The sequence below is a fragment of the Parus major genome, chromosome 1 (genome assembly GCF_001522545.3).
Source record: "Parus major isolate Abel chromosome 1, Parus_major1.1, whole genome shotgun sequence".
Lineage (NCBI taxonomy): Eukaryota > Metazoa > Chordata > Aves > Passeriformes > Paridae > Parus > Parus major.
In genome coordinates this window covers 33,028,748-33,044,361 of record NC_031768.1, presented here as the reverse complement: position 1 = coordinate 33,044,361, position 15,614 = coordinate 33,028,748, and the positions used below count along the sequence as shown (strand labels likewise).

At 39.1% G+C, this 15,614-nt stretch overlaps 1 protein-coding gene across 3 annotated transcripts in view; it reads right to left on the bottom strand.

The window, feature by feature from the left end:
- The window catches only part of LOC107204891 (cohesin subunit SA-2-like), a 59,476-nt gene that overhangs the window by 16,690 nt on the left and 27,172 nt on the right, over positions 1 to 15,614 (bottom strand). For all 3 annotated transcript variants that reach the window (XM_015628808.2, XM_019006679.1, XM_033513743.1), the window contains 11 exons: positions 11,832 to 11,939; positions 9,816 to 9,924; positions 8,845 to 8,962; positions 7,874 to 7,977; positions 7,352 to 7,444; positions 7,176 to 7,265; positions 5,997 to 6,200; positions 4,367 to 4,443; positions 3,356 to 3,443; positions 2,240 to 2,317; positions 432 to 524 (listed from right to left, as the gene is read on the bottom strand). In XM_015628808.2, coding sequence (XP_015484294.1) covers positions 432 to 524; positions 2,240 to 2,317; positions 3,356 to 3,443; positions 4,367 to 4,443; positions 5,997 to 6,200; positions 7,176 to 7,265; positions 7,352 to 7,444; positions 7,874 to 7,977; positions 8,845 to 8,962; positions 9,816 to 9,924; positions 11,832 to 11,939 — 1,162 coding nt within the window. The remainder of the gene's footprint in view (positions 1 to 431; positions 525 to 2,239; positions 2,318 to 3,355; positions 3,444 to 4,366; positions 4,444 to 5,996; positions 6,201 to 7,175; positions 7,266 to 7,351; positions 7,445 to 7,873; positions 7,978 to 8,844; positions 8,963 to 9,815; positions 9,925 to 11,831; positions 11,940 to 15,614) is intronic.

Sequence of the window (15,614 nt, the reverse complement as noted above, 5' to 3'; positions counted from 1 at the left end):
AAGAAGAGCTGTATCATGTTGAAATACCCCTCTTTTAACACATGACCCACTGGACAATTTCTCCATTTCTTTAAGTAATATTCATAGAAAAACATTAATGAAGCAATGATACCAACCAGTACACTGATAGGTCTAATCAGAAAATACAATGATTTTCATTCAGACTGAGGCCTTGATTTTGCAGATGGACTCATGCAGACACAAATCTATGCTTGACTAAATCACTGACTTGTAGCATTTTAATTAGCATAACTTTGGTTTTTATTTAAAATAAATAGTTGAATACTGGGGGTTTTATGTGTTATTTCTCTGCTAAGAGACAAAAACATGGCAAAAATTTAATAGAATGAAACACCAGTATGAAAAAAAAGGCAGGCATTTAAAAGGACATCTGAGCACAAATGCTCATTAAGTGATAGAAAAACACAAACCTTTTCTCTTACATCTTTTTCCTTATGGTGGAGAAAGCATGTGCAAATCTGACTGAAACGTCTCAGTTCCCTTCTTAGTGGAATAAGAGTCTCCTAAAAACCCATTTAGGAAAAACAAAAGAACCAATATGTTAGAGACTATGATTCAACAGAGAATTACAGGACAAACAACAGTTGAATCTTTCTTCCACTCATATTATTCATTTAAGATAGCACAGCTGATGACATGATGAAAGAAGCTGGCATTTCACAGAACAGCTTACTAGCTATGAACAACTGCATCTGTCACAGTTGCTGAGACCAGCGGAATTAAGCAAGTCACAAACTCTTTGTTTCTCCATCTGTAGGGAGGGCAGCATGTATTCTCTTATTCACTTCATCTTATCTGTATAAAGCAGTGATAACAATGGAAGCAGAGTCATAAAAACCTCTGGTCCATCCCACCTAATATTCAATGTGCAATCTGCCTCCTGGAGTTGGTTTTCCCCTTCCTCCCCTAATGACTACAAAGGGAATAGAGTTTAACTTTGGCACTCAGAAACTTAAGACACCACTCTTTAAGATGAATCCAGCATGGGAGACTGTTTGGTTTGCTCACAACCATCCAAAAGACTTTCTGATCCTCCACCAGGTCCCAGCTGCACTGCACTGAGCTGTGAGCCATCAGTGTTAAAGGAATGCCGTTACAAGAGAGCCAGATTTCATGCTATGCAGCTCTACATTTACAAAGGGATCCATCCCAGGACATGCTGAGAAGAACCAGGTGAGGGACAATACACTGCCTTAACACTGCTAGGGGAGGAGCAAGGGTGAAATAACAGACCTGCTGCCCATGAAATACTGGTTTTCTGCTCTTGGAACTTCTCTATTTGCCAACATCCAGATTTGGCCTTGCAGAGTGGGCTGTCACATCTGCTTCCAATCAAAATCTGCTCCCATATGAAAGGCCAAATTAAAAAATGTGCTGCCCCATAACCAAGTCGAGCTATCCGTGTCTGGAGTGAAAGGCAGAACACATTAGAGCAGTGAGAGATGTGGACATCCACACAGGAATGGAATGGGACGGGAATAGACAGTGAATCACTGGCCAAGTGGGTAATCTAGCAGCTAGCATTTCTCACACAAATGTCCGTGTCAGCGCCCTGTCCCGTATGCACGGGAGCACCAGGGAAGGGGACAGAATGACAAAGCAGTGCTCAGTGAAGTCAGAAATCAGCATGAAGAGGAGCCCCACAGGGTACACATTCACATATGAAACAAAACATAAGAGTTTTCTTTTCTGGTGTCTTAAGCTAGACTTTCTTCTCAAATACCTGCTAGAGCTTGGTACTTTATAAATTACGAAAGTAAATGGTCAACCAATGAGAAAATTACCACTTTCATTGACCTTTCTGACAGAAAATGTATGTAGGTAAATCAAGAAAATAGAAAAAGAAACAAAGCTACAGAATGTCCTGGAGTTTTCATTGAATATTCTTTGTTGCTTAAAACAAGAAAACAACAAACTATTTGGCAGTGAGACAAGTTCCTTATCTCCATCAAGCCTTAGGAATTTGATGCACATGTTTTGCAGTAAAAATAGCAGTGAACCATTGTTCCTGCAGACTGAAAAAGCACACATAGTTTAAAAGAAAAAAAAAAGGAGGAGAAGATAGAGAGAAAATGTCTCAATTCAATTCGGTTTCTTTATGAAAATAGACAAACTATCTTCTTATAACCTTGCTTTTTCAACAAATCTCAGAACTGGAGAATTATTTTCAATTTCTATAAGCACAACTCCGGGTTTCAAAATTACATCAGCAACCAACCTTGGGAGAATTTTCCGAAACTGCAGCTAGCTGCCACAGGAGAGAAAAATACGTGCACTGGAGAGCTGGTAGGATAATCTGCAAAGAAAAACACATGTCCTTTATTTACATGAGAGGCTCAGCAGCAAAAAGCGTAGGACTAAACAAGGCGTTCAAGCCTGACATTCTGCATGCTGCTTGCATGAATACTTCCCAGTTGTATTTAAAGCCTTAAAATAAATGTAACAGGTTTACATACAAGCAAATACTGCCCCCTGAGAAACTTCATTACTAAGGTGCTGCTTCTGCAGAACTTCTCTGACATCTTGATGAGTTCAAGGGAAAGCAATCCACATATCAAAAAGCATGTTCCCAGAGGCTCACTTTAGCTTGGGAGCTCTTTGGGATTTCTTTGAAGCCTTTGATGAAAGGCAGACTTCTCCAGAGGCCAGTTCAGAGCAGGAGCCAAACCTTGGTGCTTCGATATTCCATCTAAAGGAGTCCACCTCTACCCACTGGCTGCAGGCTCTCTCTACTCAACTAAACTTCATCCCTTGCCAAAAAAACCCCCAAGTTCTCTGCTGCAAATGGGGGCTGGTTAGCATTCATAACTGCTGAAGTATTTCACCTTGCAATCCTAGAATACACTCCATCTTTGCACAATGTTTGAGGTGAGGCAACCAGGTAACCAAAAGGCTGTAGTTGAGACAACTGGTAATTATAAAACACTACAAGAGTCAACTGTAAGCACCAGATCCAAAGTATTCCAATTTCTGGTTACATGCAATCTAAAAAGGGTTCCTCAGGGTCCCAACAATTTCATATGTACTGAAACTGAGACTGTGCAATCATTGGAAGTAATGAACATGACAAAGGATCAATCCAGATGTCAGATGATTATCACAGTTCTGAAAAATCTCAAAAAATTAATTAATATAAAGGCATGAATTTAGAGATTCCAATCACATTACATCAAAGACAGCCTCAGTTTTCCAGATTAAGAAATGGACACAGTATCTTCCTGTCTCATAGAACATTGAAATATAAGATTTTTTAATACTTTGTATTCAATTGTGCTTTCATAAAAAAGAAAAAAAAAAAAAAAAAGTTTTTCAATGTTAAATATTAACTACTCACCAGAACAGGCAAACTGCCATGTTCTGTTTCAAACACCAGGAACCTTAATGTCTTGTCATACAGATTCCACTTGGTGAGATCATGGGCACTGCAGGTGAAAATAAATAACAATGATACACTAAGCATGAAATGAAGACTCACCTGATTGAACAAGTTATATGTATCCCATTTTTGCTTTTCTGCTAATTGCACATGTATAGCAATACCATTAAACAACTAAATGTTAATTATAAGGAGGAAAAATTAAGTTTTCATCATCTAACACTGCAACCTTTAGACTACAGCTTTACAATCTGCATTCCTACCACAAAACTGCAGTGTTATAAAGAGAGCAAAAAGAAGCTTGAGTTCTGTATCTCTTGCTATACTTTATGTATACTCCTTAAGTGCCCAAAAAGGTCTAAAGAACAATTTCCTCAAACAACTCTAAAAGACTGTTTTTAACAGTCTTGAGTATTCTCAACTCAACATTAGACTCCTCTTTGCAAAACCAGACAGCCCCAGCATGCTGGACAGGTAAAAAACACATTGAGAAGAAGGCCCAATTCCCCTAACTATCTTGCACAACAATTTACCAGTCTCTGGAGAACCAAGGTTTTGAGAAATCATATTTTAACAAAAGAAGATCAGATAAACTAAAAATAAAAAGCAGATTACACCTGCTGCAAAGAATGACTGCATTCACTATACCCTCTCCAGACTGACCATCAGTATTGTCAGTAAGGTTGTGGAAAAACCTCCAGCTAGGACAGAGGCACCACAATTCTGCAGCATACACTTCTCAGCCACATTAGGGCTGATGCTCAGTAATGAGTCCAAAAATAATTTCATATCCAAGAGTACAGTTCTAGTAAGAAGAAACCAAACCTTGCAGCAAGTGTCACAGAGATCCTTTTCATTCTCTTGTGAAAAACCCCACTAAACCCAAGAAGCAATTCTCACTTTGCATGTGTAAGGTTGACACTTTAAGTATATGGGAACATAAATTGTGTAAATAAACTTTTGTCTCACTTATGAAAAGCTGCTACTCTTCTCAAAGTAGAGTGAATCCGGGAAATTTCTCCTGCGTCCGTACAAAATCCTCCTTCCTAAATCATGAAAGTTTGGGAAAGAGAAAGGAATTAACCAGTGTGGGCCAAGGCAACTACTGTGCTCTCTTTCCAACCAACCCACAAGCTTGGATCACCCTCCTCCAGCCCTCCTTTAACCTTTACCTTTAAGCACTCTACTCATGTCTTGCTCTACCGTCAAAAGAAAACAATATAACTGCACAGAAATTTTCTATAAGGGAAAATTCCTGTCATTAATAAACCAATGGCAGCCTCCCTAGATTGCAGTATTGTTAACACAGAGTAAAAAGTAGCAATTAGTCTAACATGATCCCTCACACAGTCATTAAGGATCTCGGGAAAGCTAAGTGTTCACATGGTGCTGACCTTCCTTGCTTCCAGCTGCCAGATCACATTCAAAGATAGCTAAAAATATATTAAATACTTTCCCATAGATGCAATTGCTGTAGTTTCCACAAGCATACTATGTGATTCTGAGGGACAAAATATACAACCAGGAATTAGAAGGGAGGAGAAATATCTCTTTATTTAGATATAGATCACACTATGGAGGAGTCGAAGAATCCCTGGTCTTGCACTTATCTTGTTTCTCATAAGTACACATTCTCCCACATTGACATAGATCTCTATTTAAGACCAATAAAATTAATCCAATCTGAGGTTAGGGGATTTTTTGGCTTGACACATTTTGCAATATCCCTGTGTCCAATAAAAACCTGCCAGTGTTAACTCTCATACCATGGCATGACACCTGTTCATGACGGCACAGTTGATCAGATCAGCTGCAGGCTTCTGTTGTTCAGCTCAGCCAGCAAGCTATTCATATCCCCACCAGCTGTTTCTGCTTTTTAGACCTAATGAAAAGCTTTGAGGGAGACTGCAGTCCTCTTTCAAGGGGAAAGTCATTATTTCAAAGACCCTCAAAGCTATACAATCTGCATTACAGACTGCTGTTTGCTGGTTTTTTCCCTACATCCAAAGTGACAGCACAAAGGGCATCCTGTGTACAGTCAAATATGGAGAACTACAGAATTGCACCTTTTTGGGAAGAACCTCGTCACCTGTAGATTGACAGCACTCACTAGCTGATTTTGCACATTGTATCTTTAGCACAGTACTGGAGTAGCTACAAAGCAACCACACCACAGACCTTGGGCCCAGAATATATGGTGTAGCTATTTTGTTCCTCACAAGTACACATTCTCCCACACTGGCATACATCAACAAAATAATTTCAGTATGAGGTTAGGGGACTTTTTGGCTTGACACATTTTACAACATCAGCATCCAATAAAAGCCTGCCAGAAGACATACAATGCCCTGTTGGTGGTGTGGGCTACCTTGTTTATTATTTTCCCAACTCTATTCCTGCCAAAATATACTGCCAAAATTTATCTGCTTCATTAAAATGTAAAAAAACATTCTTTTCAGAGGTGCAAACCCATCTTTTAGAGTTCTGTCTCCTTCAAGCAGAAATGGTAGGCAAAGAATAGTTCCATATCCCCCTTAATTTTCTTTGTTTTCCTTTTTTTTCCTAGGGGAACTGCTTCCCCTCAATGAGTCATACTCACCTTTTGCCAGAAACAATCTAGTAGCTGGTTAAGTTGTTTCATCATCTCATCTATCATTTGAGTTCGAGCACAATCCACCTTACTATAGATGGCAATTTCTTCACGGCACAGGACATGGTAAGTCCTGGAGGAAGCCTCGAGGACAGACATGTCAGAGTGTTTGGCCACAATGTCTTTTATCTCTCTCAGCAAAGCATCCAAATGCTGCAGATGATAAAAGGGGTATTTATAGGTAAATTATACAAAAAAACCTCCTATGCTTTAAATCACTTCACTAGGCCCACATATCCCTATGGGTCATATAAACAAGATGAAACAAATGCCAGTCTAAGGAAAACAGAGGTAGGATTAGAGGACACAACTTTTTTTTCAGTGTTAATAGCTCTCTTCCATCATTATGACTGGATCTTCCTAAAGAATGAAGCAACTGCTCTAAGTTCTACTTTAGCAATACATGTCTAGCACTACCTAGGGAATATAAAATGCCTTCCCAAAGGACATTGTCTTCAAACAATGGAAGTTGTCTCCCTCAGCAATGGAGAATGTTTTGGATCGGGTCTTCACTCGTAGCGGGACCAGGTAACTTGTGCCACTCTGCTGAATTGCTTTCTTCCACTTTCAAGTTTTGGGCTGACATTAACCTCAGAGTGTTTGCCTAACACTGCCTCCCTGTAAACACCCCTGCTTAAGAATACATTCAGCTATTTCGAGGATTTCATCTATCCATTTCTGACCATCCCTTTCCCATCAGCAGATATACTATCTCCATTCTTATCTTTCAGTTACTGTCCCTCCCCAGCAGCTGGGAGTCAGCCTTCATCGAGAATGAAACCCATTCTGTAGTAAACTCCTGGGAGACACCAACTTAAGACACATGGCATAACCCACCCTCTCTCCAGCCAGGAATGGAAAAACCCAGGGCTGGGTCTACCACACAAAACCACAAATCATTACCCACCTAGGCCAGACACAGCATAACAGAACTGACAAGCACTAAGGCTTTTCTTTGCAGCTCCAAAACAAAAAGAAAAGCCTGAACAAGACTCTTTCCCTAAGGTATGAGACCATTTCATTGTATTTCAACAATTTTCTACTTGTTCCAAGTCCCATTAAACTCCCTACATTCTGACATAAACTTAGTACATTCCACATGAACCGATTACCCCAATTCCTATTCACCTTCTCTAGATGACCCGTACTGTAAACATCTAAATCGTAATACTGAGGAATCTGCAGAAGATTTGCCACTTTTTGTGCATCTGTTGAATACTGCAGAGAAAAAACAGGATATGAGTACATTGCAGGAATTTTAATGAAATATTTAACATGCATTCAGAGAGCAGCTGTTAAGTTACCTTTGCCAAGAGCTGAGGAAGCACCATAATAAAGTGTTCAGTAATTTTGGTACAATCTTCCAATTGGATTTTCTTCTCTTTTACTGACAAAATCTGCAGATAAAGCATTTGGTTTCAATTATAAAATCTCTGGGATTTGAGTGGAATCTTACAAGCTTAACTCATATTGCATTGTCTCAAGCATATCAAGCTAAGACAGAGGCACTTTTCCATGAAGAAAACCAGATGCCTTTTTTCTGTTAACCTTAAATTAGATGCAAATTGCTGAACAGCTATATGTCATGGATAAAATGCTCATCATTTTTGAATAACATGCTTCAAGTGGCTCTCCTCTAATGCTCATCTCCTTCAACATCCACTTCAAGTAAGATCTAGAGGTGAAAAGACATTGCAACATTTCAGAAAAATAAGCTATTTTATTTCCTAAGATACATCTGCAACTGGGAACAAGCTATCTGGCAAAGTACATAAGGCAAAGATAATGTGATGACAGGACAATAAATAAGACTAAGATGCACTGACTTTTTTGGCTGCACCTCTGCCCACTGGAGGATGACCTTCAGCTGCTTCTCTGACTGTTGCGAGGATGATTTCGATGAGAGCGCTTTCCTGGGCATCGCTCAGTGCTGGAAGTAAATCAGTCTCAGCATCACACAAAAGAAAACTGCAAATGCAGCAACAACTGATGTAAAGCCTACTCATTTACCTGAGGAACTGTGGAAGGACACTGAAGAACAGGAGATGCAGTGCTGCTAAATAAACAGCTAGAGAGTGTTTGACTTCATTTGAAGGAAGTTATTTTCTGCATTTACTGAGTACCATTAATCCCTTAATGGCTGAACTTTCTGGGGGAGTTGGGCTTGCAAAAACACAGCAGTTTTAATGAGGTCTCCCACTGACTAGTCTCATTTAGGACAAATCTTTGAGTACCAAAATGCTCTAACTCACTGGGTCTACGAACTGATTTTAATCACACAACTAACTCCAGTTCAACTACAATAACTACTCATGGAATCATATAATGGTTTGGGTTGGAAGGGACTTTAAAGATTTAAGCTCACTTCAAAATAATTCTACAAGAAAAACCCCTCTAGGGTTAGATGTCAGTGAACTCAATACATTACTCATTTTCTTTTGAGGTAGGAATAAAAGCCTGATAATAATTGCATTTCAATCTATGAATACTTTTAGATTCTAAAGTTTTGGACAAAGTGTACACTAGAAAAGCGTTATGGCTTAATTACACAAGTATTTATTGCACAGGTTCTAAACTAACATTACATAAATACAGAATATTGAATAAAACAAATATGTTGATATAAATATCACACTAGCAGTGCACTGAGTTGCATCTGCTTTGTGACACTTTGGGGACCACAGTTTGGGACCAAATGGTACTGCAATATGAAATGATCCTAAACTAGCTAAGGTAAGGTTCAAAAAATAGCATGGGGATATTCATTCAGACAAAACTAAATTCTTTGTTTACCCACCTTCTCCAGATTCTTCAGCATTTTTTAACAGAAGAGTGGTCATGCACTCCCAGTCCTTCAGGAATTTGCCTGCCCAGTCCCACAAGCTGTCTACTAGGTATGCAACATGTTTGTGTAGCTAGGGATTAAAAACACAAGCTTATAAAAGCCAATAGATCACTCAAAGAAATACAGCTTCATATGCTCCTCTCCCTTTGTCCAATGACAAAGCTCTGTCATTCACACATATATTCACATGCAGTATTCCAACATATTTAGTTCAAGGCTAATCAACATTTAAGCACCACATCTTCAATCTGATACAAAGCAGGAAAGGGGTGAAAAAGCAAGAAAAGTAGGCAAAAAATATTTAATTTTCTCTTTTTTTAATACAAATTTAATTTTAATTAAATATAAGTTAAAATACAAATACAAATTTAAATTAAATAATCTCTGAAACTAAATTCTGTGTTGTTTTATATTGCTGATCATAACAGCCAAAAATGCAGGACTAGAAAAAAGTCATCTATCCAATTCTTTGCAGAAAGATTCAAAACTGCTATGCCTGAGACACTTTGGCCAGATAGAGGCACCACTGCAAAAGCTAAACCATGAACTGTTTATCAGTACTTCAGGTGATAAAAGTCTCAATAAAACTACAGTTTTTGGTCATCATGGAGCCATGGTACAGCAACCCATATCTGCCTCCAAAAAGATATGGACACGTACCAAAAAACCCTCACTTGGTCTTTCAGATTGTTTCCAGAAACTGCCTCAGCACTGATTCTCTCCATTAGCACATTTAGTACTAAATTAGTTTTAGTACAACAGAACAAAAATGGCTTCATTAAAAACTTAACCTAGAGAGTAAAAACATTTCAAACACCATACATTTCAGAGCTCACCAACAGAAATTGCTTTCAAAAGCAGAAGATAATTGATTTAATATGCAACACTGGATTTAAAAGGCTTACTGCAGGGGCTGTTCTCACCTCACTCTCCAGGAAAAAGTGTATTAATCTTTTCAGTTGGTCAGTGCTTGCCCCAAACTTTCCTCCTCCTTTGGCCTGAACTTCTTTATCTCCCTCACAACTCAGCAGCCTGCCAAAAGAAAAGCACATCAGTCCAGTTCTGCCACATTCTCCTTACTCTTACCAATGTAACAATAATTCTGTCAAGATCACAAGGATTGTATTTCTCTTTCTTAAGTGTCTACTTATTTACCCCAAATCTCATTAGACTTTTTTATAAGATGAAAGGAAAGAAGATTGTTTGCCATTATGAGAAATACACTATCCCTGTGGATGCAGAGACTATTTCTGACAGTTTCACAGGTACCCTGCCACCTTTCTGGATGATGGATGCAGATTCCACAGAACTGATCATACAACAAGGTAGGCATTTGTTCGTGCTTGAAGAGTCTTGATCTAGGCCAAATTTAAACCTTAACAACACAGCAGAGATTTTACTACACAACCACTATTCACATCACAGTGCATCTTGGAACTGCAGCTTCTTAAGGAAAGCACGGTATCTTGTAATTATAAGAGGCAATTAATGTCACAAATATAGTGGGAAATCTGTTCTTCCTCTTCTGTCTCAAGTATGAAGCACAGTATGAGACCTCCATTTCCCCCTTCATCCAAAATTACTCTATCATGCACAAAAAGTGCTAATCCCAAGATAAATACAGGAAGGCCATCCCTGCAGATTAATGGAAGGCCCCAACAGCTTGGATTTAAGAGCTGGACCACACTACTAAATGTCAGCAAAAGCTTGTGCATTCAGGAAGAGCTTCTGCTGGTATAATTTATGCCAGCTAAGTAACCCAAGTTAAAATGTGCACACATGGAGGAGATTTTGTGCAAGCCAAGAAGAAGGGGCAGCGGGGGTGGAAAGCATAAGCATTTATACTGAAACTCAGCTGTATAACCAGGGAAAGAAGTGTGTCACTAATATTTCTTATCACACCAAAACGAACATTCTACACTGGAAAAAGTGCTGGAGAGAGGCCCTGGGCAAACAAGAGGAAGGATAAGATTTACAGGGTCAAGGTGTCCATAAGGCACTGGCAAGCTGGGTAGAAAAAGTGAAGTTATCAGGGCAATCACTTTGGTAGCAAAATGCAGCAGAGTTCTGAGAGGAGACACATCTAATTTATGAGAGCATATTAGGACCAACACAAAAGACAAAGTCTAGCAGATGTAGTAGCAGACTCATCAAAACAGAATTTTCTCTTAATTTGTCTTTCTGTTTGACTTAGCTCCACAAATTCCAGAATGCCAACATTTCAGTTAGACAGGAAAACACAACTTGGAGGAGAGTCTATATGCATGGAAACACAATTATTATTTCTGAATGTTTCCCCACAAAATCCCTGCCTAAATATTTTTATTTTCATTCCTTTTTGTAAGTCAAGATTATTTCTCTCAGTCATAGAGATTGCCTCTTCCCTTTTTAGCATGCCAACTCCGTTCAACTTCATGCAACCATTGTTATAAGAAGCCCATTTATTAGTTACTCCTGGGGAAGATAAACCCTGTATTTCATTAACCTGACAGCAAATTGGGAGGGCTTTTTAATCTGCTGCATCTCTCATTATTCAAAGCCTTTACAATGTATAAGGCAACTTCCAAAGGGAGAAGAAGAGGCCGTTTTTGTGATTAATCACCAAACTATGAAAACCCAGCAGATGCCAGGTGACAGATTAGCTTGTAAGAAGTAAAGTAATAGGAAAAGAAAGTAGAGAGAAAGAGGGCACGGTCTCAACATGGCATTGGCACTTCATATTCCCTATGTTAGACTTGCAACTTTTCTCACACCTGTTGTTTCAGGCCTGCGCAGGAAAACATGCAATTATCCCCAGACAGCATTTCTCTTCTGATTCACCAGAATAAAGATGGCACACACTTTCAGCAGAAAAATTAATGCTTAATGTCCCCCTTAAATAAATCCACCTTCATTCCAAAACAAATGAGAATATGCAAGAAGTAGGCAGGCAGAGATACCTTTTATAAAGGAATTCCCCAGCTGCTACTGCAAGTGGACGGTGAGTGGTATAAACAAACTGGTATAACATTTCACAGTCTTCAGCTGATAACACATCCTCACAGTTCCTAGGCAAAAATAACAACGGAAGTTATAGTCCAGGTTTATCTGCAAAGAATAGTATGAATGCTATGTCCAGCTTTTACTAGATTTGATTCTCCATAAGCGTGCAACTTGTTTACACAGCTATGTGTAAATTTTTGTAGGGCATTTCTAAAAATGCTCTCAAACAAAATTGGCAGCGTTCTTTTACTCACTGTGTAGAGAAACAGAGGTCTGTGTAAGCCATGACAAATCAGGCTCACTGCATAAACACAAACATTAATTTAAAGTATAATTACAGTTGGTCAGTGATCATGGTAAAAAGAGCAATAGTAATAAAACAGGAAAATCATGCCTTTACTTTATACTTAGATGTTCACCAAAGAAGGTAATAAACAAGAAACCTTCATTCTGCAGTACAAATTATTTTTAAGTTATTCATTCCAGTATTTTAAAACTAATATTCTATTACAGTAGAGTCCCACATAAAAAGAATTCAAAACACATTCTTGATGGCACATTTATGGCTGTGACCTCTCTGCACAGACACATTCAAAGTCATGACTTTTTTCATTCAGCTACATATCTTGATAACACCACATGCCAACTAGTAAATGTAGAACACTTTCTGAGAGGTAGAAATGGTACTCATATCAATTATTTACAAAAAAGAAACTGAAGCATCAAGGTTGAATAACCCAAGAGAAACCAGAGCAGCAAAGTCCAAAGAAAGAATTACAGTTTCCAAATACCTCTTTCTTACCACAAAAATGTCACTGGACTAGGCTGCTTCAGAGAATGAAAGAGCAACATGTGAGATCCTTACACTTACTACACCCAGGTGAGAGAAAAGGGTTTTTATTGATCAGTGCATTCAATCCTCAAGTAGTAAGACTTTAAAACCATCTACAGCTGTGGTCCAACACCCTCTCTACAACTGAGGATTCATGCTATTCTCTTGCTAAGAGTAATGTCCAAAAAAAATGGGCAGTCCTTCCTATGCTTGCCCATTTGTCTCAAACCCTATCGCATCCTTTAGCATCCTCACAAGTCACAGAGCCCCAAAATATCCTCCAACCTGACTGAAAAAGAAGTGAGCTCACATTAGGTGAGAACATCACTGGAGCATCCATTAAGAAGGTCTTTAAATGAAAGTGCTAATGGTATGTCTCCAAAAGTGATGTATCAGTTTCACAGGATAATGTGAAATAAAAGCTGCCTTACATACTTAAGGCAGGTTTTGGTGGACACTTTAAACATGCAATTACTTTGAGCATATATTTGCAGTAATAGAACACATAAGAAGTGTAAAGGAATACATATCAAGAAACCAGCATAAAGGAAAAAATTTATGCCACTCATTTTACTATCTACAGAACTGGGAAAGTAAAGATGTGTTTATTGGTTAAACAGTAAAAAAATGAAAGAAGTAAAATGGTTTTATGGTGCATTAGAGTATATGAATAAGCAGTGGTGTGTCCCATGAAGCCATGAATGATCCAATTTATTAAACTTCTACAAGTTTAACAAGTGAGAGTAAAACAAAGAATGACAACAAAGAGCACTTACAGGAATAAAAAGACATGATATAATAAGTATAAAAGGCTATGGGGGATGTACAGTAAAAAAAACTAGCAGTCTGACAAAGTTTCTCTCATTCTTTCTAATGTCTATTATTCAGTTCTTTTAAAGCATTGGTTTCCATGAAGATATCTTTGTCATTTTTTCTCCATATATATTTTTTTCAAAATTAGTGGACAACTTGGAATATAAGAAATTTCACAAACATATGGTGATCTAGACTGAACCAATACAGAATCACAGAGCACTGAAGATGGTCAGCACTTCTGCAGATCATCTGGTCCAATGCTCTGCTCACAAGAGGATCAGCTACAGCACATCAATGTGCCCAATCTATGAAGTCAAAGACTTTACAAAATCTCTGGCTATGTGTTCCAGTACTGGATCACTCTCACAGTGAACAACCTTTTTCTTATCCTTAAATGCAATTTCCTGTATGAACATGACAGTCAAATGCACACAGTTTTTAATATTTTTTTCTTTATATTTCAGGTTTGCTCTCTTTAGCACATTTATAGAAATAATGAAATACCTGAATGTTTCTATTTTAAAATAGTTCCTTGACTAACTTGTCAGATAGCTTGAAGAGCTCACCAGCACCTATCACTCTGGCTAGAGATTAAGGACTTTCATTTCCACTACTAATGAAACTGCTTTTCCATACGTATTTTCTATCCTTAGGAAAGAACCTGGGGATCCTGGTGGACACCAAGTTGAACGTGAGCCACCAAGCCAACCAACCAAGGGTTCTCTTGCTGAAAAGAAGGTGGATGGTATCCCAATCTGCAGTGTTACCAGCAGGTTTGGGGAGGTGATCCCTCCCCTCTACACAGCACTGGTGAAGCCACACCTGGAGTGCTGGGTCCAGGGCTGGGCTCCCCTGTACAAGAGACATACTGGGGAGAGACCAAGGAAGGGTCACAAAGATGGTCTGGGGATCATCTCTCCTGCAACTGGAGCATCTCTCCTTTGAGGACTGCTCAGCCTGGAGGAAAGAAGGTTCAGAGGGATCTTAGCAATGTGTGCAAGTACCTGGTGGTGGGAGTAAGAAGACAGAGACAGGCTTCTTGCTGCCAAGGACCAGAAGCAACAGGCAAGAATTGAAACACAGAAGGCTCCTTCTGAAAATCAGGAAACATGTTTTCACTGTGAGGGTAACAGAGCTCTGGCACAGACTGCCAAGGGAGGCTGTGGAGCTGGCAATATTCCAAAGCCATATGGATGCAGTCCTAGGCAATGTGCTCTACGTGGCTCTTCTTGAGTAGGGATTTGGACCAGATGACCCTTCTAATTTCAGCCATTCTGTGATTTCCAAAATCCCAACCTCCCTGTTTTTAACTTTGCCTTCTAAGTTGGGTTGGGTTGGGAATTTACCTGTTACATTAATCTAGTGCACTGTTATTTCCTCCCTCCTTGACCCATGAGTAGGTGAGAGGCTGCTCCAGCTGCAAATGAAGCACCCCCAAACAGCAGAGAAGCAAAGGAAGGGAGAATAATCCATTTTCTTTGTAGCACAAGCTGACAGATATTCCTGACACCACTGGAGCACCTGATCTTTTGTTTTTTCCTTTCTTGAGTGGGAGAGAATACCTGTGCATATTACTACAACACTGTTCAACCACTACTCTCTGAGCCACGATGAGGTTTACACTCATAACTCCCACTGAAATGAGTGCTCAGGTGTTTTACCTTGCCTTTACCTGCAAGCAGCAGCACTGGACTACACCTACTACCACCAGCACTAGCACTACCACACTAAACAGGTGCCTCTCTTTTTTACATCCATAGGGCAGTCACCAACCACACAAAGAATACTTCAAATATAGCAGTAATACTGCTGCAAATTTACAGCCATCATAGTGCCAAGCAACAGATAAAGGTTAAGCCACAAGTGCCTGCCAGTGTTTAGATGCCTAAAAATAAACAGGCATGGCCTTCCACATACCAATCTCATGACATACCATTTTCTCTGCACTTCAGTGTGAACATGTCACAAAGAAGAAACTGGGACATTCTAGAGGGAGATCACAGACCCATTTTGTTCTGCATATGGCACCAGTTGAAAGATTTCTTATTTTGCTTTTTGTTTCATTTTGTTGCATGAAAGAGGTATGACTGCT